This window comes from Netta rufina, assembly GCF_964035555.1.
Source record: "Netta rufina genome assembly, chromosome: 2".
Taxonomy (NCBI): Eukaryota; Metazoa; Chordata; class Aves; order Anseriformes; family Anatidae; genus Netta; species Netta rufina.
Window position 1 is genome coordinate 119,236,096 of NC_140124.1, and position 23,544 is coordinate 119,259,639.

The 23,544-nt window shown below is 39.2% G+C and overlaps 1 protein-coding gene across 1 annotated transcript; it reads right to left on the reverse strand.

The window, feature by feature from the left end:
• Positions 1 to 1,460: 1,460 nt before the first annotated feature.
• On the reverse strand, positions 1,461 to 4,767 carry PENK (proenkephalin; the record flags this gene model as incomplete). The annotated part of the gene is made up of 2 exons (XM_084281471.1): positions 1,461 to 2,126; positions 4,630 to 4,767. 2 exons carry the CDS (start codon positions 4,765 to 4,767, stop codon positions 1,461 to 1,463), a joined length of 804 nt encoding a protein of 267 aa, XP_084137597.1.
• Positions 4,768 to 23,544: the final 18,777 nt, after the last annotated feature.

A 23,544-nucleotide genomic window follows, 5' to 3' on the forward strand; every position in this document is an offset into this window, starting at 1 on the left:
ACATCATTACACTTTAAGTGCAGATTTAAACAACTACCTTTTTAAAAGTACTGAGTACCCAGAAGACCCCACTGACTTGAAGATGGAGAAAAGTCAGACCCTTAAGCTGCCCTTTGTGTCAATAGTTGTTACTGTGCAAATTTGAGATACAGATACTGAATATGGAGCCACGGGTGGTTTTAGGCATCTAGCTCCCATAAACTATATCAGTAATAATCAGATGTGTAAACAGCTGTAGAAACATTTAAATATAAGACTTGTGGTTTTAAAAATCTTGGTCATATGTCCTGAAATTATTTGGGGCCAGAGACCAAAGGGATTTTTATGATGTTATTGCAAGTGTGAAGTAATTAGTAGCAGTTGGTGGAACAAAAGTGCTCGTACACCTGATCTAGGAAGCTGACGGGATAGTCAGGCAGAATTATACAAAGACGCATACACGGGGATGGGATCTGCCCTTCGATGTTATCTGCTGCCTATGTAAATGCCAAAAGTTTTATAACATCAGTGATAGGTTTTCCATTTGCTCTTCGATTTACTTATACTGCTTTCATTTGAAATAGAAAAGACTGACCAGCAGTTTCCCATATTTCAGTAGTGCCTAAGTGCTTTTTGTCAGCTGAGGAATCAAACAGAAAGCTCCTCCACAGAAAATCATTTGTCAGGAGCTCTGTAAAATCAGATTTTTGGAAAAAAAATGCAGTTTTTGATCATGTTTCTTTTGCATAAATTCACTTACTGCTTTTTGAGTTAGTGTTTATAACTTAAAAGCCAAATGTACAATCCTATATTGGCTAAGAGATATAACTAAATAGATGCAGCATTGTATTATACACTGGATAAATGTTTTTAGAGCTTTAAGTCAAAGATTTTTATGAACTATTTTTGTGTGAAATGGTTAAGCACAGTAGATTCAGCTAATTGGTTAAAATGAGAGCAGTTAGAGCAAAAACAATTATATCCCCTTTAGAGCATGTTTAGTGTTCCTCTATTCTAAGGTTCTGAGAGAACTGAGACATAAATTTGTTTCAGCTGTTGTGTGTGCAGTACAAATTCTGTAATTATAGAAAAGAGGTTGGCATTACTCTGCTTAGTGTTAAGAAAAATTCACATTATGTTTGATTAAATAACAGGAAAAAAGCACTTCAGAAGTTATGCATTAGGATGAAGAATTTATTGTATATACAGTTAAGCAATTCTACTGTAGATGTACTTCCTGATTAAAGAAAATGAATACAGTAATCAAAATAGCATGGTAACTACAATACAGACTGAAACTTGACTAAAACAGAAATTAGCTATTGGACTTGAAAGAACACAGGACCTGGAACAACAGATCACAGGTTGCATCATTAACCAGGACAGTAAAAAACTGTACAGTACAAGCAACACGTTACAATAAGTTATGACCAATAAGGCAGTCTCTCTCATTTAGGACAAAAGGGATAAAGGGAAAGATATTAAAATCTCATAAATCCACCATATCTCTTTTCCATCTCTGGGACCTCTTTGGAATAAGTTTCCCCATCTTCTTCTGAAGGGAGAATGGAGTCGGCGAAGCGCTTAAGAAACCCACCGTACCGTTTCTGGTAATCCAGCCACCACTCTGGCCTGCCCACTCTTCTCATGAAGCCACCATATCTCTTTTGCAGCTCTTTGGCTTCATCTTCCAGTTCTGGGCTGCGCTTTATGCTTCTCATGAAACCTCCATATCTTTTGTTGATGTCTCCATCATTTTCACTTATTTCTCGGTAACGCCCCGCTTCAGGGTTATCCCCTGTTCCTAAAAGCTCTTTCAGCAGGTCAGAGGAATTAGCCAGGGCATCGTCATCTGAGTCTTTCTTCATGAACCCTCCATACCTCTTAGCCAGGATCTCTCCTCCATTGGCTTCATCCTCTGGTTCTACCCGATAGAGCTCATCCATTTTCTTCATGAATCCCCCGTATCTTTTCATGAAGCCTCCATACTTCTTTGCAAGCAAATGGTTCTCGTCCAGCTCTTTCTTGTCTCCTGGAGCAATGCTGCTGTCCTCAGAAAGGTCCAGCTTTGTCAGCTGCAGAAGCTCCTTGCAGGTCTCCCAGGCCTTGGCAGAAGGCAGCTTTCCTTCACATTCTAGTGTACATGCCTAAAAAATGGATGGGTTTGCTGAGAATGACTTGATAGCAACACACACCTCACTGTCACCTTGTCTTAGCTTTTCTTGTTAATAAAAGGCCATGAGAGAGCCTCTCTCTGAGTGGCTTGGAAGGACAGCTCTTCAGGAAAGGCTGCTCTGAAGGCTTTCATATCCTTCTCCGAAGGACATGGCATCTCCGCTCTAAGGCAGAGAGTGGGTCTCACGTGGCAAGGCTGTCCCAATGATTCTGCTTCAAAGCAAGATGTATGTACAGTTCCTGCACCTCCCTTACCGTAGGGTGCATTTTTATGAACTTTTCTATTTACTAATGGACAGTTAAAATCCAATTGTGGTTCATTTCATAAGGAGTGTGTAGAAGTGTATGCAATCTTCATTATTAAAAGTAGCATTCAGAAATATTAGGAACAAAGCCACTTTGAACTAATAAAACAGCATCACTGCTGCAAAGAAGCCAGCTGGACTGTGTACTGTGCTGCTCAGTATCTTTAATAGACTGCGTAGCTCTAAAGGCTGTATTTCTGTCTATTATAATTCATTTTAGTTTATGGAGCACATCTTTCAAATGTGTACCAATTCAAATGTAGAAATACAGACTTCCTTAGGCAGATCAGACTTCTGATTTTGCTAGTTTGACTTAAAAAGCAGTGACCACCAGAAAGAGGGAAAAAATCCCAAGCTGTGTTGCTTCTGATGGGGAAAAAAAATGTTCAGGGTAAGACAAAAAAGTTGTCAACATCTGTATGTATATCATGTAAGCTGTCAATATTAACATACATATTAGCTATTATCTCTTGTCTTGGGGAATTTACCCCTTGTGAAACCAAACTCTTCAGCTTCAAAAAGGTGAATCCGGTAGTTTTAGTTCTTGGCCACAGTGTTCATGAAAAAAAAAAAGAGAAGAAATCACCAATATTTTTAGTAATAGAAACAGTTATTTTGCCTATGGATGATGACTTCTAAGGATCTCAGTATGCTTTAAAAGTGTGAAATGAAATCTCAGCACAGTTCTCTTTACCTCACCTTTAGATCACTACCTCTGGCTTACCTGTCTGTTGAGCTGTTTTATTCTCAGAAATTTACATACAGTTTTCTATTTGATTACAAGAAAATTACATGGATTTATGTACTTTGCAACACAATAATTTACTTTAACAGGTGCTACATACTTATTGTTATATACTATAGTTATGCAATAAAGAGAATTTGATTTCAGCTTCAGCCTGACTTTGGAGTTGCTCCAAATCAAAGCAAAACCATGTCCTTCCCTTACTCTTCTCTTTCAGTTAGTTTAAATAGTCTATCACCAAATGAACATATGCCATCTTGTGTGTATGAATGACCAGGTTATATCTTACAGATACAATATGACAATACCAGTTCTGATATTACTAGATACTAGTGTCTGGAACCTCTTTATTTTTTTTTTATTTTTTTTCCCATGGTTAATATTAAAGCTAATGTTTGATCGAAAGCTTGAAGGATTGAGTATAAGTATACAGAACTTTAGGAATGTTGGCTGTCCACCCTAAGAATATTGCCCTTATAAATCTGCTGTGGTTAGCAGTGAGTCCTTGCTTTAGACTAAGCAGAAATACTTGGTGACTCCTCATTCTGCACAGAATAGGTTCAGTCCTTCCTTTTTTAAACTTCCAAATAACCGATGACACCTTAGGAGGAAAACTTTCCTGAACATCTAGCAGTGTTGGGAGTCTGATGCCTCAGCATCACCTCTATTTGAGGTCAGGAACTGCAGCAACGGCTGGCTGAGGACTCGGCAGCCTAAATTCCTGCATTCCCCAGGGAGGGCTGAGGGACCCCAGCCCATCACTGATCCTAATACCTAAATTTCAAGTTGAGTTGGCTCTGTGAGAATGCTATTTAATCGTTTCAGTATCATTAAAAGTACATTAAAAGTACAGATTCAATTTTAAGGAAAAAAAAATCCACTTTTTTTATTTTTTTTTCTTTAAACATGATTTACCTCGGGAGATGCTGCAGTGTCAAAGAGACTTTCTTACAGGCATATTCCTCACTGCACAGCAGCAACGGGAGGGAGAGCAGCAGGAACTGTTCGATTTGGGCTTGAACCTCACTTTTCGCCAGATTTTGGGCAAGTTTCCAGGCACAGCCATCGCTTTCCATTTTGCTTTCAGGGGCCTGGGAGCTTGCTGTGCCAGGGGCCGCGCTCCCCTCGTCCACGGCAAGGGCCGAGCAAAGGTGAGGAGCATGGAGGGTCCCGGCGGAGACCCCCTCCGGCCACAATTCCCTTTCCCCTTCAATTTTCACTCGACTTTCTCCTCTCCCCCCTCACCCCGAGGGGGTCCCCTCCACACAGCGCGGGGCTGGGGGCTCTCTGCGGTGCTCTGCCCCCGCTTCAAAACCCATCCTGATCCCAACTATGCCTTATTTCCCCCCTTCTCTCGCTCTGCTGTCCCCCAAAAAGGGGACTCTGGACGGGAAGGGGGTCGATCCCGGCCCCCCGGCGCCTTACCAGCGGGTGGATGTCTGCGCGGGGCCCCAGGCGGTAGGCGCAGGTCGCGCACTCGCGGCCGCAGTCGGCCCGCACCCGCGGGAGCAGGCAGGTGCTGAGAGCCAGCAGCGAGCAGCCGAGCCGCAGGAGCAACGCCATGGGGCTGCGGGAAGGGGAGAGAGAGGCAGAGACAGAGGTCAGACGGCAGCCGCCCCCCCCCGCTCCCTCCATCCCCCAAAAACCCCGGTGACTGGAGGGGGAGCGGAGCCTCCCCGACGCTAAGCTCCCGTCCGGGGCAGCGCTCGTCCCGAAATGCTACACCCGAAATGCTACATCTGAAGTGCTTCAACCCGAAATGCTCTGTCCCAAAATACTCAACCCTGGAGCGCCCCATCCCAAAATGTTCTATCCCAAAGTGCTCCATCCCAAAACGCCCCGTCCCAAATGCTCCATCCCAAATGCTCCATCCCAAAACGCCCCGTCCCAAAACGCTCCGTCCCAAAATGCTTCATTCCAAAACGCCCTGTCCCAAAACACTCCGTCCCAAATGCTCCATCCCGAACCTCTCCATCCCGACATGCTCCATCCTAAAATGCTCCATCCCAAACCACTCCGTCCCAAATATTCCATCCGAAATGCTCCGTCCCAAACTGCTTTGTCCCAAATCTCCCCATCCCAAATGCTTCATCCCCAACCGCTCCGCCCCAAACCGCTCCATCCCAAAAGACTCCGTCCCAAAACGCTCCGTCCCAAATGCTCCATCCCAAACCTCCCCGTCCCACCCCGGCCACCCATCCCCAGCCTCATCTCCCGTCTCCGGAGCACAAAGCCACCGGTGCGGCGGGTCCCCCCCCGCCGTCTCACTCACGCACTGCCTCCCCTCGGGGCTCCGGGCGGGTTTTTTGCGCCTTGCTGCGGTGCCGGCGTCGGATCCGCAGCCCTTTTATAGCGGGGCTGGGCAGCCTGCGCCCCCGGAGAGAGACTCCGCGCTGGGGACGGGGAGGGGGGCACCGAGGACGGCTTCGGTGAGCGCCGGGGGGGCGCCGAGCGGCTGCGGGCGGCGGCACTTTATAATTAGGGAACGCGGGCAGAGCGCGGCCTCCCCCAATCGCCGCCGGGCTCCCGCTGACGCAGTCCCTACGACATCCCCCTCCCCGACCCCCCCGATGTCGCTGCACCCCCCCGTCGGTGGCTCCGAGGGGGCGGGTGGGGTGCCCGTGCCCATGCCCAGTCCCGTAAGGCGCCCACGGGGAGGTTTTTTTTTGGGGGGGGCTGAGGCATCTGCGTGAGTCACGCCGCAACCCCTGGGGGTTGGTGAGGTGGGGTCTGTGCAAGGGTCTTGGTGGTAAAATGTTGGGATTTCCTAAGCATGGACAGCTTTGCCCTATTTGCATGGTTTTAGCGACTGGGAAGGCACAAATAGGACACACTGGGTAGAGGCATAATCCTGAGTGATCCCAAGAGGTTTCCAGCCCCAGCACCTGGGGCATTGCTGCCCCGCTCATGTGGAAACTGGCCTCGGGCAGTGATGCTGATCCCTGACATCCCCCTGATCCCTGACATCCCCCCTGATTCCTGACATCCCCCCTGAGCAAGGGCTCTGCCCCAGCAGTACTGAGCTGTGGTTCATTTCCAGCCCCAAATTATTTGCAGCTGGTTTATACGTATTCGTTTTTCTTTCAGAGAGGGTTTTGTGCCTTTGTGGTGTTTTTCTGTGAGATCGTTTCCCTTCTCAGCCCTCTTTTTGCTCTAGTCACCAGGCTGTGCTCTGCAGCTTTCTGTCTTGAGGTAGACCCTTACCCAGTAAATGTTCTCCCTGGCATTTGTTGTGCTTTGAATTCATCATTTCTGAGTGTGAGCAATGGGAACTGTGCACAGCCTGGTGAATGGAATTTCAATAGGACGTTAATACACAGTCATCCCCACCGGAGGAGGAAGACACCTCAACTTGTGCCTCCCCAGATCTCATTTGTCTTTCCTAACTCTGCAGCACAGCAATGCCACACAGTCTTCATCCTTCAGGACTAACACAAGATGTAGTACCATTACCGCATGGAAATTGTGCCTTCTGCCACCTGTTAGTCTTTACATCAGATATCTGACTCAGATTAAGGAGGCTCACACGGATGCATGGAGTGCCAGAAATACATCCCTTCACATCAAAGGCATAGCTCTTGCATGTACCCAGGGTGTGTGAGAAGAGAATCAGGCCCTCAGTTTCCCCAGAGATATCAGCCAACTTTGAAAGCGAACTCCCAAGTGACGAGGTAGACTTTTTAAAAATCACCCCACTGGGTGTATTTGTATTTGCATCTGGAGTAACAAGCCAATTGCCAGGCCACTGAGTAAGCAGGCATGCTGTAAAGGTTGTTCCTAGCCAGCTTCCTGCTGGGAAGGTACATCTCGGCCTCCTGACTTTTGCCTGGGTAAGAGTGAAATGGTCATGGAGGCACTGACTAACACAGAGGTGACACATTCCATGCCTCTTTTGCTGTAAGGATGTTTTTTACCAAGTTTTTATTTTTTTTCCTCTTTTTTTGGACATCATCACCTCAGGATCAATTACTGGCACTCACTCACTGACCCCCAGCCCTGCTGTCATTTATGGGCTCACAATCTAACAGTCAGCATGGTGTGGTGGGACAGATAGCCCATGATTATTCCTCTTGCAGCATACATCCCACGTCCCCGGGCTGACTGGCTCCCATTTTCATAGCTGTGCATACAAGGATCCATGCTCAGCCTGCCCACTCAGCTACTCAGTCTGCCTTGTCCCTCATTACGCCATTTAATGCCACTGATTGTGTTTAATCTGGTCATTATGAAAACCCAGGCAATGCCAGAACCTCACTGTGTATGGAGGTGTGGATAATCCCTGCAGATAATGTGCAGACCTGAGCAGCAAAAGAGACAGGGTGAAGAAAGAGTAAAGAATACAAATTGACTGATAAAAGGCATGTACATTTTGTGTAGAAGAGGAGTAATGGAGAGGGTTGTATTGCTGTGGATAAGTGTTACGGCTTCTGGGTGGGGACCAGGGAAGAGGAAAAGAGGAAAAGATTTGGTGTGAGATGCACAGGTGCATGGGGTAGAGGAGAAATAAGTGGACACAGCCAGCACTGGGCAGAAGAAATGCAGCCATGGCTGCTGGATGTGCTAAAGATATCCTTGTTTCGTCTGCTTCTCCAGGTCTTCAGCTCTTTGAATCTTCAGCTGGTTCCTCCCTATATCTGGTCCTCATCCTGAGTCCTGATGGATGTGGTTATGTGAGAGTCTTCTTTGCAGAGAGAGGATAAAAGCAGGAGAGAATTTGGACTATTTGGACAAAAGACTACAGGGCAAAAACTACACAAAAATTGGTCGCTGTAGGAGCAGGGGATAATATTTCCTCAGCAACAGCAGACTGAGAAACAAAGAAATAAAGAGGCATAAAAAGAAAGAACACTTTTCACAGCAGTGATGATGATGACTTGTTGCTCCCTACTAACCTGGTAATAACAGTGTCCTGGAGCTGATAAAAACTTTGGCATTTATAAAATCTAGAATTACCCCAGACTTCAGCAGCTTTTTATCTGCCATCCAGATATACCACACAAAAACTGTTTGTGTTACAGGAGTGCTCGAAGCACCTCGGGACCTGTCCTAAATCTTGTCCAGACACCCAGACTTTGGCTAGGAAAAGGTGAAAGGAAGATGAAATCGTAATTTTGCCAATAGAGAAGTAAAGCACATAACTTGAATCACTTTACAAAGTCATGCCAAAAGTGAGCATCGGAGTTAGAAACTGAAATTCTCTTGAATTTCACGTCAGTATCTTTACTGCGGGAGCAGATTTATTTTCCAAACTATACTCATCATGCTAATCAAGCTGCTTCAGAATCATTAAATGAAGATAGATTTACGGAAATATGAAATAAGTATGCTGTTAGCAGCCCTAGCAGCCCTTCTCATAACACAGAGCCTTTCTGATAGAATCAAAATGAGGATTGGGAAACATAAAACAGCATGTTATGTTGATTATTTTCTTCAGCTCAGTGCAAAAGGTCACAGCGTTTCTTAAGACCAGTTAGGTTCCATTTAACTCATTCAAATGGATTTAATTTTTGATGGGAACGTATATGTAGCTGATATCAGTGTCAAGAAAGGTTTTGGAGATCAACCCTCTTATACAAAACTTAGCAATAAAGTCATTTATTGTAGACCTATGGACATGAAATATGCATTGCTACTTTTAAAGTATCTTTATTAAATTCAGTCTAAAGCAAGAGGAATTGTAATAGAGAGAGATAATCAATGTACAGTTTGTATGGTGTTACCCAAAGTATACCTTTATAGGACAGAGATGATCCAGTGCTTCCCATCTCTCTCTTAATATATATGTATACATATAGTTTGAGATATGAAAAAATATGGATGATATCAGCATTGCAGGCAATTCTGCTCATGGCTATTGAAGAATAGCTCATAGCTATTTTGCTCATACTGTCTCGTATGAAGAACTGGGTTGCTGGTTTCATCTCAGATAAAGTTGGATCTTCTTAATCATGTTTTTACCTTTGAACAAATTGTGCCCTTTCTGGAAGGCAAAAACATGCAATAGTCTAGTTGACATCAGGAGATGTTTCCATTGATGTAACACTGACAACTTCTGTTCCGTTCTCATGGCTGATGCCATTCAGTCTTCTAAGGGGGAAGGAGGTTTCACACTACTTTTTCTGAGTGAAATAAAGCGCATGACATGCATTCAGTGTCAGCACACAACAAAAACAACTTTTGGTGCGTTTGTTTACCTGCAGTTGTATGAGACAAGATAGGAACAAAGCAGAGAAGTTTATACTCTTCTGCGGAGAAACATGGAGCTTCACTTTAACGGGCTCCTCTCTTGCTCATGGGTACTTGAGGATGTGCACTCCTAAATATCTGAAATTTATCCTAAACTACAGTAAGTAGTGTGTGCTGTGGTAAATGGAACAAACTGTACAAAATCTATATTCGTTATAAAAGCATTATGTTGCTCATATCCACAGAGGCCACAGGAGGGGTAAGGAAACAGGGTGCTCAGTAGCAAAATACATTGTGATGGAATCCAGGCGCAGTGATTATTATTTAAAACAATAACTACTCCCCATGAGTGGAGTGATTTATCCTCATTTTTTTTAATTTAGAAAACTCATCCATGAATTACTAAGGAAGTATTAGATTCCATCTATGAAAAGGATTGCGGTGTCTAGTGCGTATGTAGAAGGATTAGCTGAAAATTGTAAATGAGAGATTTTGATCACTTCAGTCATATTAAGAAAAACAAACAAGCAGAGTCTAAATGATACATTTGGAGTGCAAGCTTGAACTGTTTTCCCATTATTCACATTCATACAGCAGAATTTTGGAGCTTTTTCCCCATTTCCAGTCTCACATTCTCACTGCTAGTATTTTATTGCCCAGTTGGGGTGTGCTGTACTCACACTTTAGTACAGCTTTCAAAACAAGTTGCTTTTTGTAGACGGGAGCTGTAACAAGAGCTGGACGCTTTGCCTGCAGACCGGGTAAGGGCTGGCTGGCTTCCTTGTGGCTGTCCTCCGGGGCACAGCTTGGTGCTGAGGGAGAGGCAGAGGTGACTTGAAATTCTTGTGTTTTGAGTGACTTTAAAACAATGTCAGTGGTTGTTGTGATTTCCAGCAGCCCACTGGGGAGGGATTTGGAGCAGGGCACTGAGCGCTCTCCTTTCTGCCCCTGCTGAGGCCTGTGTGCTGCCTCTCTTGCACCTCCTCAGGGGACATGACAGGAGCAGAGAGAGGTCAAGTGTGCTCTCCCTCTTATGCTCCTGCCCCGAAAAGATTTCCCAGAAGTGATGCTGATAACAAAGAGAGTCATACCTAATTTTGTTATATCTCTGCTAGAAATTCCCTCATCCACACTGGGAATCTGTTTTATGTATAGCCTGCTGTGACTGTAGCTCTGAGCCTGTATGCAAGCAGCATGAAAGCACACATACCTTGGCCTAATGGTGGGCCTAACTCCTCAGATACAAAAACAACTTTTGTCATTTACAGTTTGCTCTAGATTAGTTGCAGCCACTGTTGTAATCCCTGACGAACCAAAAATGCTAAACAGGTGATGTTCATGCAAAAAGGAGGGAGTGGGGAAGGTGCATAAAGCGTAGAGGTCTCACAATCACCGCATGAAATTTGCACCACTTTTCTTTTGATGTAAACCATTTTCAGCTGCTTTACATGGACTGGGTCTTCAGGTATGTCCTGAAAAATGTTCTCTATGGGAAGGAAAGATGAGATTTAATTAATCAAGTTACGTAGTTAGGACAAGGAAGAAGATGCTGACATAAGAAAACATCCTAAGATCATTTGAAAATGAACTAAGGAACAATATCTATCATCATCACATTCTTTCATTTTACATGTATTTGAACTGTTTTGCTGTTTGTACTTCTTTGCACTTTGTATTTCTATTACAAAAAAAAAAAACCACTAGAAATTGAACTCTGACCTTCCCCTTCTCAGTTTACCAGTCTATGTTCCTTTTCTTTGAAGCTGCTTGTTTTATGCTTGAAAGCAATTTCATTTAATTTCATTTCTTCTGCTGCATAATTGAACACTCCAGAAACTAACAAGCCATCTTAGCCAGCTGAGACTTTATTGCTTTTCCTGTAGAGAGCTATTGAAAATATTCCATGAAAGCTGAAGCTGTGAATCTTGCTAGGTTTAACCCAGGGATTGAATTTATGCAAAAACTGATCAGATCCTGGATGGTTTGGGAAGCAGAAGAGTTATCATGTTGAGTGAAAATGTGTAGAGAGTACAGAAAATGTGTAGATAGTAAAGAAAAATGAGAGATGTGGTAAGATGGTCTGATAATTTGGGCATGGCACAAAATCAGAGTGGTAACCACTGCTAGTGTGGAGGTAAGATGCAAAGTTTGTTTGCATCATGAAAGTGGTCAGAATGGCATTGACACAGAGCTAGCCATCAGTAATTCTGCCAAAACCTTTCTGTGTCACCTGACATGATATTCACCACTTCCTTCTAATGTAACGTAAATGCCATTGGTTACCATCTGATAATACCTTGCTTGGCAGCATTTTGCTAGACAAAGTAATTGATCCTTATAAGGAAATTATATGGTCTTTGATCAAGTTTGAAGTATCAGGTATGGTATTTATACCTCTGGGACAGGGCTTCCATGGGAAATGTTTGTCACCTGATTTTAGACTTTTAACTTAGGTATTTGGACTACCTTTGGAGTGTCGCTTGTCTACGCTGATACCCTAGGATTTAATCAGCTGATACGTACAGATGCGTCTAAGATAAACAGACTGATGTGTGATAAGATTTCAGAAAAAGACATATAATATAAAATAATCCAAATCTTACAATACTAAAACTATGTGGTTTAAGCAGAAGTAAGTTGTACTTCCACTTATTTGACTACAGCATCACTTTGGGTATAGAGAATGAGTACTGAAAGCAGAGTTCACACCTGGTTGAAAGAGAGAAGAAAAATTGAGGCTACGATAAGATAGAATAGGGAAAGTCACAGTTTAGAAGTTTTTATGAGATTAGACTAGTTTATGTTCTAAAATATTCCTCAAGTTGATTTCCTCTGTCTTCAGTTGTTGTCTGGTGCTTATTCCTCCTTTCCCTACAGGCAACAGTACGACTCAGCAGCTAAGGCAGAATCTCCACCTATTTCCAAGACTGTACTGCTAACTGCCTTGTTGCCTCACTCAGACTTTCAGGGTGATGTGGCTTCTTGATAGGACATTATGAGTAGAGTTAAATAATTCACTGAAATAATTCACTGAAATACTGTTTTCAAAAATGCTGCAGTGAAGTTTCTGTGCTATGAAGTTGACTAGAGTACTCTGCTATTTTCATAGGACAATATGTAAAAAAACTTTTTTTTTTTTTTTTTTTTTTTTTATGATCAAACTAGGCTGTCATTTCCAGAATATTTGGTATCAGTCTGGTATATGTTGTCTGGTATATGTTTTGTACTAAAATTAGATGTAATGTGTATGCTAATGGAGTGGTGCTAGAAGTTTGAATGGCTTTCTGTATTGGTATTTTTCTGCCAGTTCATTTAATGTTGGTTTAGTTGTGAAAAGTGGTAAGATTGTTATTTGAAATATTGCAAAAATAAATATTAATGAATATCTTTAAAATTCTAGTGAACCAAAGAATGTGGCAAAAATGATTGGCGTCTGTGTTGCCTCATCAACTGATCAAAACACCAGCACAAACCAGCAGAAGGAAGTGAGAAGCTTTCAAGGAGGTCAAGATGCTTCAGGGCAAGAGTGACTTATCTCCCGTCTGCTTGTTCAGATCTTGGCTTCAGCACTCTGGGAGAGAGCTGCATGCTGTTGCACGGCTTCTTCGAAGGGGGTTATACAAAGTAATTCCCATATGTGGGAGCTGACTGTCATTTTGAGCCTTAGCCATCATTTTTAGCCCTGTTTGTGCAGGACAGAAATATACAGGGACACCTGCCAGTGGTGGAGGTATCCCCAGGGGACCTATATCATGTTTCCCCATTGACAGAATATGCAAGCTGGTTGCCTTCTAAATATCTCTGAGATTTTATTTTTTTTTCTCCATGACAATTCTGTGTTTTTGTTAAGACAACGGTGGACTCTCTCACTGTGCTTTGCACCTGAGATTCTGGTTCTTTTTCTGTTAAAAGTGTGCATGAACTCAAGAGCAGAAGTGCAGCTGGTATGTCCAACACAACCTGCACATGTGTAAACCTACTGAAAGGATCTGCAAAGTAAATTGATTGTAAATAAGTAAACTATAACTAAGCATCAGTTAACTATAACTGTAAATGTAAAGCTCAAAGTTAGAGCTCATGAGGAAAAATGTTAGACGATAGTACTTAGTACTTCATTAATTTAATTTCTGAGTTTTTCAAAATTAAGTGTTTGTGAAGGTGGATTTTTTTTTTTTTTTAGATACATCATTAGGTAGATATAGTTCTAGATATGTACAATACTGCTTTATTGTGTCTGCAGACTCATTTTCTTCTCGATGATTGTTGGCTTCCAGGTTCTCCATGTCCAAGAAAGACGTCCCTCTCTTTGCATGCTGTAGGCCATGACCAAATGAATATCTTCTTAGATTACCTCTTAAGAGGAATGGAGCTGTCACAACTGAAAACAGAGACAAAATGGTTGTTCCTTTTTCTTTTTTTTCTTTTTTTTTTCCTTCATATTCTGAACATGCAGTATGAGTCTGAGAAGTTATTCAAGATAAAGCTAATTCAAAACTAGTGGCTGGGAGACCCTTACTGGATTTATCATAATTTGTGAGCTCATAAGGAGAACAATGAAAAGAAAAGACATTGCAATGCAGTGTTAATTTATTTGACATATGTGGCTTATGTATTTCTGAGAATATTTTGCAGTACAATACAGTAATTGTATGATTGCATATCCATTCAAAAAAAGGAACTGTAACATGAGACATGGCAAATACTCTGCTATTTAATCTTTCCAGCAAAATGGATTGAGAATAATGGAAATAGATTTAAGTTTTAATTTTTTAAAGGATGAGTACATTTTAAATTTATCAGATGTGGATTAAAATAACTTCATTTATCATATATTACAATAAAAATACTAAATTAAATCTAAGTAGTATAGAGCAATAGGAAGTTCAAAGAAACTTTACCTCTTAATAATGTCTTAAGTTAGACTTGTAATTAAAATACTACTTAGGGTTTCTGCACAAGCTTACCATTATGAATGTGCAGCATCCAGTAATGTCCATCAATGCACCTACAGAAGTGAGCAATCCTTATATTTTTACAACGTGAGAACCTTCTTGAAAGCCTTTTTCTCTGAAATAAAAATGTAATAAAATTTAATCTGATATTTTCAAATACATTTTACAACCTAAAAAGATGAAAGTAATGCAATTCTGTAAAACTCTTCACTTATCTTTTGCAGCGATTTATGTCTAATCTCTGTGTAGCTATATGGTATTCAGTTCTAGGAGGATGATTTAAAACAGAATTTCAGTTTTAATCACGTACTTCTTGATCATGTGAAAATACTCTTCACTTTGTTTAAATTGTGATTAGCATCTACTGAACAGTTAGCTGAGTTATAAATTAGAACATAGAAAAGCTGTAGGGGAATAGAACCTGAAATGCAGTGATCTAAGGATGAAATAATTGCTACTTTTATGGATCACTGCTTCTTTAATATCAACTTAAAATAGAAAGCAATCACAGTATGTTACAGAAAAGAGACTCACGGCATTAGTACCCATGCTAATGTTTACCCTATGAGTTACTCTTCCTTTTTGTTCCACCTTTTCTGAAAGGGAGGGAAGGGTTACATGTAATTTACTGTGCTGAGTAATCTGGGCTTCTTAAGTAGCTTGGAAGTACCAACATTTGCCTGTCTCTTCAGTAAAACAGCCCATGAAACAGGAGAGATTTTCAGTGCTCAATTTTTCCCTGCCTACAGCAGCCTTTTTGTTTTATTTTACATAATCTTACATAATTCCAACACTGAAAGTGTTGGATGGGACTATGAGAAAACTGCTGTAGTGGGAGTTGTCCCTGCTCATGGCATGGGGGTTGGAACAAGGTGATCTTTAAGGTCCCTTCCAACCCAAACCATTCTGTGATTCTGTGATTCTATGAATCTCTATCTAAAACTTAAAATCCCATGTCTCAGTCCCATGAGGAATAATTCTGAGGCCGAGGAGTACAAAGTGTCACCCTTTGGAAATTTAGTGCCAATATCTTGCTGCTCCAAATTTATGTAGCTACAGTGATTCCATATTATGTATTCTAGATGAAGTTCAAAACTACTTTTCCTTGTCTGTGTGTCATGTACTCATGTTAATATTTTCCCAGTCTGCCAGTTTTTATGGCAGTGATCTTTTTAGTTACTACACATCATTTGATTTAATTCCATTACAGAGAATGATTTATAACTGCTTTATTATCAGGAGAAATAATCAAAAGAAGAAGAAGATAAATGCATGATTGTAAGCAGTGACATTAAACTGAACTAACATTTGATGTGCTTTTCAGGAAAGCCCTTTTATACAATGAAGTGTTTAAACTTTTCCCCCAAATTAAGCTGCATATAAGTAAGTGGTTCCTCTATTGCTTAATTAGTTTTATCTGGTTGATTTAATTATGCAGTCATGTATGGGAACAGTACATCAGTACAGTAATGGTGTTTAGGAAAATGTTGTTCCATCTCCTATTTCAAGGCTTTGATGCATGTATATTTAAGTTAAAATATGTCAAAAATTAGCCCATAAATCTTGATATACCAAAGAAAGATAAGCCTTGCAGACCTTGTTAATTCTGTTGGTCAAACTTATCTTTAAAGAATCAACAGATTTTTATTTTTTTTAATTTCACACTTTTTTTTTTTTTTTTTTTTTTGGTCCATATTCTAGCACTTCCCATTCATCTTATCCCTACAAAGGCAATACCTTCTATGTGCTTTAGGAACAAATACATTCATCCATACAATTTCCTACAGATCCCATGTAAACTGAATTTCTTCCTTCTCTAGGAACCTTTATATATTTATCTTTATATATCAACCTTTATATATTTTCTGTGTATGTCATTCACTTCTTCTGTGTGATCCTACATGCTTTGAACTTTTCTGGTTTTGTTTTGTCTTTTTTTTTTTTTCCATCTGCCTTTAAAAGACTCTGGGAGATGATCCTCACCTGAAGACCTACTTCAGATTGCTAACCCTTTCAAGTGTGACCTTTGAAGAAATTCAACATGTCTTTGTTATCTCACGTTTGTAGCTGATTTTGTAAGGACTACCCATTGCTTAAAGCCAAGATTGTGCATGAGTAGTGTAAAGATCAGAACCTTATAATTCCCATTTCCTTATCCTTTTGAATGACATTTCCTATTTAACATTTACATTGCAGTATCCCAGGCGGCATTGTAGAGTAGTAGAAAATTTCTTCTGTTGTCAAAATATATTTTATGCAATTATATTTTTAGGTGTTGATTTATATAGATTTCAAAGACTTTTTTCTCATCAACAAAATTGATATACTATAGATTCTAGTCTGTAATTACAATTCATCTAAATGGCAGTTGCATATTTATGATATAAACACATATATAAACAAGTAATATAAAGCAATATAAAGCAATTATTTGTATTTAAAGAAGTATTTGAATATATTTTAAAGTCAGCTGTAGCCTTCTATTACTTGAATTTTATTCTGTCGTGCAGTAGCTTTACTGGTTCTACCACAGATAACTCTTCATGCTTGATGTTGATAGGAAAAAAAACCTAACTCAATTTCTTGAAGTTTCCAAATCAATGCTGTAAACAAATTTTTAAAATGTAGGAAGCAACAGCTAATGATCAGAAAATGTTAACTGCCTGTCACAGGAATTGTTTGTAAAAATCGAGACAGATATGTCTAAGAAGCTATTGGTAACAGCATGGATATGAAGTTTTATTTCCATTGATTTGACAATGATGTCTTTTACTATTCAAGGACAGGAGACAGAAAATATCAACATTTCATAAAACACATTTGTAATGGAAGAAATTTGCCTTTTCCATTTTAGCAGAAGCTGAAGAGAGGCAGTGGGATGCAAGACATAAGAAATAAAAAATAAAGGTATGTGATTATGGATTTCAGTTAAAATAATCAGAGGTTTGTCTGAAATGTGTCTACATTTCTCAAGTCCAAGATCTACTTTGGAGCTGCAGTTTGCAGAGGCTTACTCAGACTAAGGTTATGTTAGCAGTAAGTTCTCATCCATCACTCTTTCCATCTTGACTTATTGCAAGACAGATTTGATACAGTAGGCTTACTTGCACAAAGGATAGCTTTCTTCCATTTGAGACTGCACATTACAGTTATAGGTATTCCTTAAACTTGAAAGCAGTTCTCTCTATAGTAAATATGTCCATTTGAAACCAACCTTTGGAAAGTAACCCAGATTTCAAATTCAGTCAATAACAAGCTGGGAAGCACATTACCTTGGTAAGCCTTGCCTAATAATAAAAATCTCATTTGTAAGAGACTACTGCTACTGTTTATTTCTCAGAGTTGAGTAGTGGATCTACATCCCATTACTTCTGTCCCAACACATTAGATGTTGAATATATTCTACTCCTCTGGAGCTGTAGTGATTTAAATAGAAGTTAAGGCTGGTTTGCCTCATATGACCAAAGTTGCAGGGAATAATGATGGATTCCTTTTCGATTTTTTTTTTTTTTTGGTTGCACAGGAGATTTGCAAGGGGTAAAAATCTATGTTTATTCATCATGTGTAGGTCTTTAAACAAAATATATTCCTGGAATATAACCCTTCTTGTTGCATTTAAAACCCAGAAGAAAGCAGTTCTTCATCCTCATTGGCATGTGCAGTGCTGGAGTAAAAGGGCCACTGACAGAAGGTACAAGTTACGACTTGCTTGGGCTCCTAAGTGAAACAAGCCAATAATGAGCTAACAGCAATGAACCTTTTGGCAAAGACAGAGTGCCGAGGTAACAGAGGATAATATAAAAAAAAAAAATAAATATGAGGAACTTCTGAAGAAAATGGCTGCCAAATAACGTTGATCTGCACACAACATCTTGCAGGTACAAAGGAAGTACAGAAACAGATGTAAACTATAGCATTTTTAATGGTCATTACTGTTCTTGCAAGAAGTTCCATGGCTCAGAAGCATCTCTTCCTTCTCTAATTCATGAACACTTTAGGTTTAAATCCCACCTATTCAATTTTTATAGTAGTTTTATGCCAAATGTGCCAGAAATTCCTATCTAATTGTGTGTTGTCTAATGTCACAGACATCACAATTGACATCACAATTACTTCCTCCTGCAGATACATGGTACATGGGTGAAATGGCATGGCTGTGTGTGAATTTAATCTGTTGCTGTCTGTGCTATACAACTCCCTGAATAAATAGCATATGTTCAGCTAATTTTTATTTTTATTTTTATTTTTTTTACAATCATTATCTTTATTCAATATACATAGAGATATTTAACATTAGTTTTATAATGAGAGAGGAATTAAAACAAGTACTAAGTTCATACATATTTATTTGAGCTCCATGTACCCAAGAATGAGTTCAGACTAGCTGGCTTTGAAAGAGACAGAGCATCTGCAGGTGATAAACAAAAAGGGCTAAAGCCATACTTAATAAGTCCTTGTCATTGCAAAATGCCATATAGAAACGTTAGTTTTTCCTTCAAGTTCAGCCCTCCCGCTGATGCTCTGAAAAGCAAAGACATCCTTTTTTTTTTTTTTTTTTTCAGATGATGAAGAGAGAAAATAACATTTCTTTAATGAGGAATAATATTGATAAACAAAGAAGAAAAACTCCTAATATAATTTTACCACTGATATCAGAAAAGATTAATTTTAAGAACAATGAAATTGTTACATTCATCGCATTCCAAGCCAATCACCAGTATGTAAAAATAAGATAATTTCAAATCATCTACATATAAATCAAAAAATTAATGCTAAGGTCTAAAAAGTCTTTTGAGCCATTTTCCTTCAGTAAATTTCCTGAAGTTAGTGCATATATAATGTGTTGTTGAAATGAATTTGGACACAACTTTATTAAGTTTTACGTAGAAAGGGAAGTTGTGTTAAAATTCAGCTGCTATTTTGGGTCTTTCTATTTCTCCTTTATGAACTGCTTTAGCAACCTGAAAAAGAGCTATGCTATTTAACATTTAAAAATATTTGAATTGTAGGTCTTTTGGTATGCTGATACATGTGTAAAGATAAAAACTAGTTATATTTGATTAAATTGTTCTGCCACATGGTTGACACTTCACCTGGAAAGCCCCTTAAAACTTCTCATTTAAATTGAAGGTGTTAGTTTCCATATTTCAAAGCTTAAGACAGTGGGGTTAAATGAGGAAGGCAGGATACAATGGAGAATATCAGTCATTAAAAATCAAATGATATTTAAATATCAACCTACTTTTCCAGCATTGCATGTGCCATTTTCCACCACTCTTTATTTCTCATTAAAAACCTCAGGTGTTAAATCTGAGGTTCATTAAATGAGTTTCCATCGTGTGTCTTGTCACATGTAGGCAAAACTGTCTACTTAAATTTCCTCCTCCAATTCCTGGAGTTTTAGAAAGACTCAGATGCCTTTTAAAATCCTATTTCATCCCTGTGTGCATTATTCCATCAAGATCCATCAGCTCAGATGCATCAATCCATTAAAAGCAAATTAAAATGTTAGATATTTCTTTTCATATTTATTATTCTGAGAGGCAGCACTGCAAAATATTTGGGATATTGTTTACATTTTCTTTATGTACCAAGATAGCGAAAGCATTATTTATTTATTTATTTATTTATTTATTTATTTATTTATTTATTTATTTTTTCACCAAAGTTGTAGTGCTACAGCAGATTGTTCTTCAGGCTATGCTTTTGCGCCTAAGTATTGTAGTACTCAGATAGTGCTTGTATTAGCTTAGGTTGTATTCCATCAAGTCTGCAGAATAATTCTTTGCTGCAACTTTCAGCTTTTGAAATTTTGAGTAATGTTATTGATTTTAATCAATGCTATTGATTTTAAGACCAGAATTGACTTTTAAGGCTAGTCTTATCCTTTGGTTATCATAGGTCATTCAACTTCATCTAGTTATCCTGCCATGTGGCCAACATCTTGGCTTTAGAAGAATGTTCTTTTTAAAATATCCTGAGATGTAGAATGCTCAGATGTTCAGGTTCTGCTCATAGCTCCCCACCTTCCCTTCCCCCCCACCCCCAATAACTAACCTCTTTCCAGATGATTAGGCAGTGATCTCTAATTTTTTATTTAAATTAATTTTGCTTAGGATTCAGCTCTTGATCATTATAATCCTTCTTTTGCAAGATTACATGGCCTTTCCTATCAGATGTTTTCTTTCCAGGGCAGTATTTATGCACTGTAATCAGATTTTTTCTAAATGTACTTTTTCAAATGAGCTATTATGATCTGTCTTGTTCGGTGAAGGATTTTTTTCCAACTCTCCAATAGTTCTTGTAGTCCCTTTATTTTCCCAGTGTCTTTAGAGAATATTGACTCCAGAAGTAGACTCATCTTTCCAGCCCTGATCTCTATCAATGTTATATTATAAAGGAAGGAAATGAGATGTCTTTGACATAACTTTTTTGTCATACTGACAAATGTTAATTAACTTTTCCTATTGTTAAATACTACGTGATTTTTTTTCTATTGAATCTGTAATTACTTCAGCTGATACCTGGAAAAATAGCCTCCCTGTCACTACTATAAATAGGGAACTGTAACAAACCTTTATACTAAACCAAGTAACCAGTGTTCTATTTTATTTTTTTTTCCCTAATGCACTTAGGAGTGCTTAACAATTTGCAATTAACCTCCCCCTTTTTTCCCTCTGTTTCTTAGAATCAGGTGTATCAGAATATATTTTTCAGGGCAGGAGGAGGAATTGCTCTTTCAAAATTCCCAAAGGACAAGCCACCTGCAGATATTCTGACGAACACTGAATAATATTTGATGAGAGTTGCATTGATTTCTGCAGAACCACGCATGTAGCAAATTACTGCTGATTGAGAGTAAGAAAAATTTGGCCCCAAAGAAAATGACTCATGCTAGTCTCCCTTTGCAGATATTTTAATAATAATTAGAACTGAGCCTTACTCTTTCTTTTTTTTTTTTTCTCCCCAGCCTCCAACTATTTTATTTTATGCCAACCCACAGGCACCATGCCCAGGTAGCTGATAGCTATCTTGTTAACAAGAGGATTTATGTTTCTTTTTCCAAGTAGTTGTTACTCCACACAATCCTTTTATACAATTTTCAAATTAAAAGGTCTTAAGTATGGTTTTACTACTTAAATATTAAGCAAAATTGTTTTCATAGCATTTACTGAAAAATGAAAAATACAGAAAGCTTGTAAATACTTCTTTGTATTGAAAAACACCTCTACAAGATATGGACTTCATCGATCCCAGTGTTATAGCTGTTTTATTGTCTGTGACTCTTGTTTTATGACAATTTTTATCTTGGAAATATAATTATTCTTTTTCTAGTATATTTGTAAAAAATAACTTGATATTCTTCCTACTCTATAAACCTGTTGCCAGATTTTCATGGCTGCTGAGACCTTGAATTCAGTGGGAGCTGAAGATAAGATGAAATGTTGGTTTTCTGTCTCCACGAGTTGGATTGGTTTCTGTGTGCAACACAGCAAAGGATGCATCTCACATGAGCAGCTCCCCTGCCAACCTTGTCCATTTTCAGCATTCACATGGCCATCTCTCAAGGAGCTCTGCAGATTCACTACTCCATATGTATGGGAACAACTTTCCCTTGTACTTTTTCAAGCTAACTCCCAGTAGCCTCATTTTTAGTTCAGGTATGAGAAGAGATAGTCAGCTGTTGACTCCTATCCACCTTTTCCATATCATTCATGATTTTGCAGCTCTGTTGTATTCTTCATGAGACTTCTATTTCCCAAACTGAAACATATTGGCTTATGAAGTGGTTCCTCACACAGAATCTGCTCTATTACTCGATTCCACTTCCTGCCCTTCTCTGAAAATTTTCCAGTTCTGCTATATGTATAATTTAAAGATGAGATCAGAATTGTGTGTTGTATTCATAATGTGGATGAACCACAGGTTTATACAGTGGAGTTTTCTTATTATTATGTTTATAAGGGCATTTTGATTAGTTTGGGCTTTTCTAGTTTTCTTTAGAAAGAAGGTGAGTGAATATTCATTAAAAATACAATTCCTGTTTTAGGAGTTTGGGGAAAAAATTGTGCATCCATCTAACAATACGCAAGAAGCATGCAATGCTGTATCTGCTTTCTGAAATACTTGCTGTATATGATTAGGAGCTGAAGAGATTGTTGTTTTGGGCTGAGATATTTTTAATGAGTAATGAATGCATTTTATGTGTATGAGAAAACACTATTCAACCTCATTAACCTTTCCTCTGCTCTGTGCTACTGTCACCATCATCCCCATTGCTGGAGATGTGTAAGATTATGTATGAGCAGTGCTCCTTCTCCATACTTTGGTTCTTTTCTTTAGAACATTATTATCGAATAGAAATTTATGTTTTTTTTTTTTTTTAATTTATTTTTTAATTTATTTTTTATTTTCTTAATCAGCTCAGGCACATGCTTGTTTTACAAAGACATTTTAGGTAAAAGTAAAATGCATGCAAAGATACTATCTTTTTTTTTTTTTTCTATATTAAATAACTATAGAGAGCAGATGGATTGATTTTCTTTGTATTGTTGTAGCTGTAGCTACAAGATGTGGCACTGTAGAGCAGATAGCAATGTGATGCACATTATGTGACTTAGTTTTACACTAGATGCTACTTCTGTATAAGCTTAATACTAATAAGCTTTTACCTTGTTCTCTGGTAAGCAAAATGAATAATTGGAAATGTAATTCCAAGCTTCATTGGCAGCAAGAACAGTGCTTGTTTCCTAAGCAGTTTTCTGTAGAGGCATGTCAAACCATTACTGATACTTCAATATCACTGGCTGCACGATGCTCTGAAAGTATTTCTCAAGAGGATAATCAACAGCAAGCTGTGCATGTCAGCTTTTTCTTTTTTAAGTTTGCAGTGTTTTTCACAACAGAATTTCTTTGTTTTATCTTGTTGCTGCTGAAGCATCTGTTCTGCATTGCTTTATTTGGTGTCCCATCCCACTTGACATGGCTGTAGTCCTTTTCTTTTCCTCACTGTAGAAAGATAGACTCAGATCCAAATTTAGTTCTATTCTCCAGCTCTACTTGGAGGATATGGGAACCGTCCTTCTCTCCCTCTGACTTCCAAAGAATTTGGTGTCAAGGCAAAAGGTCTCCCAAAGACCACAGCTAACACACTTTCTAGAAGGCAATTGAGGTTATGTTTAGCCTCCTTTGTATTTTCTGT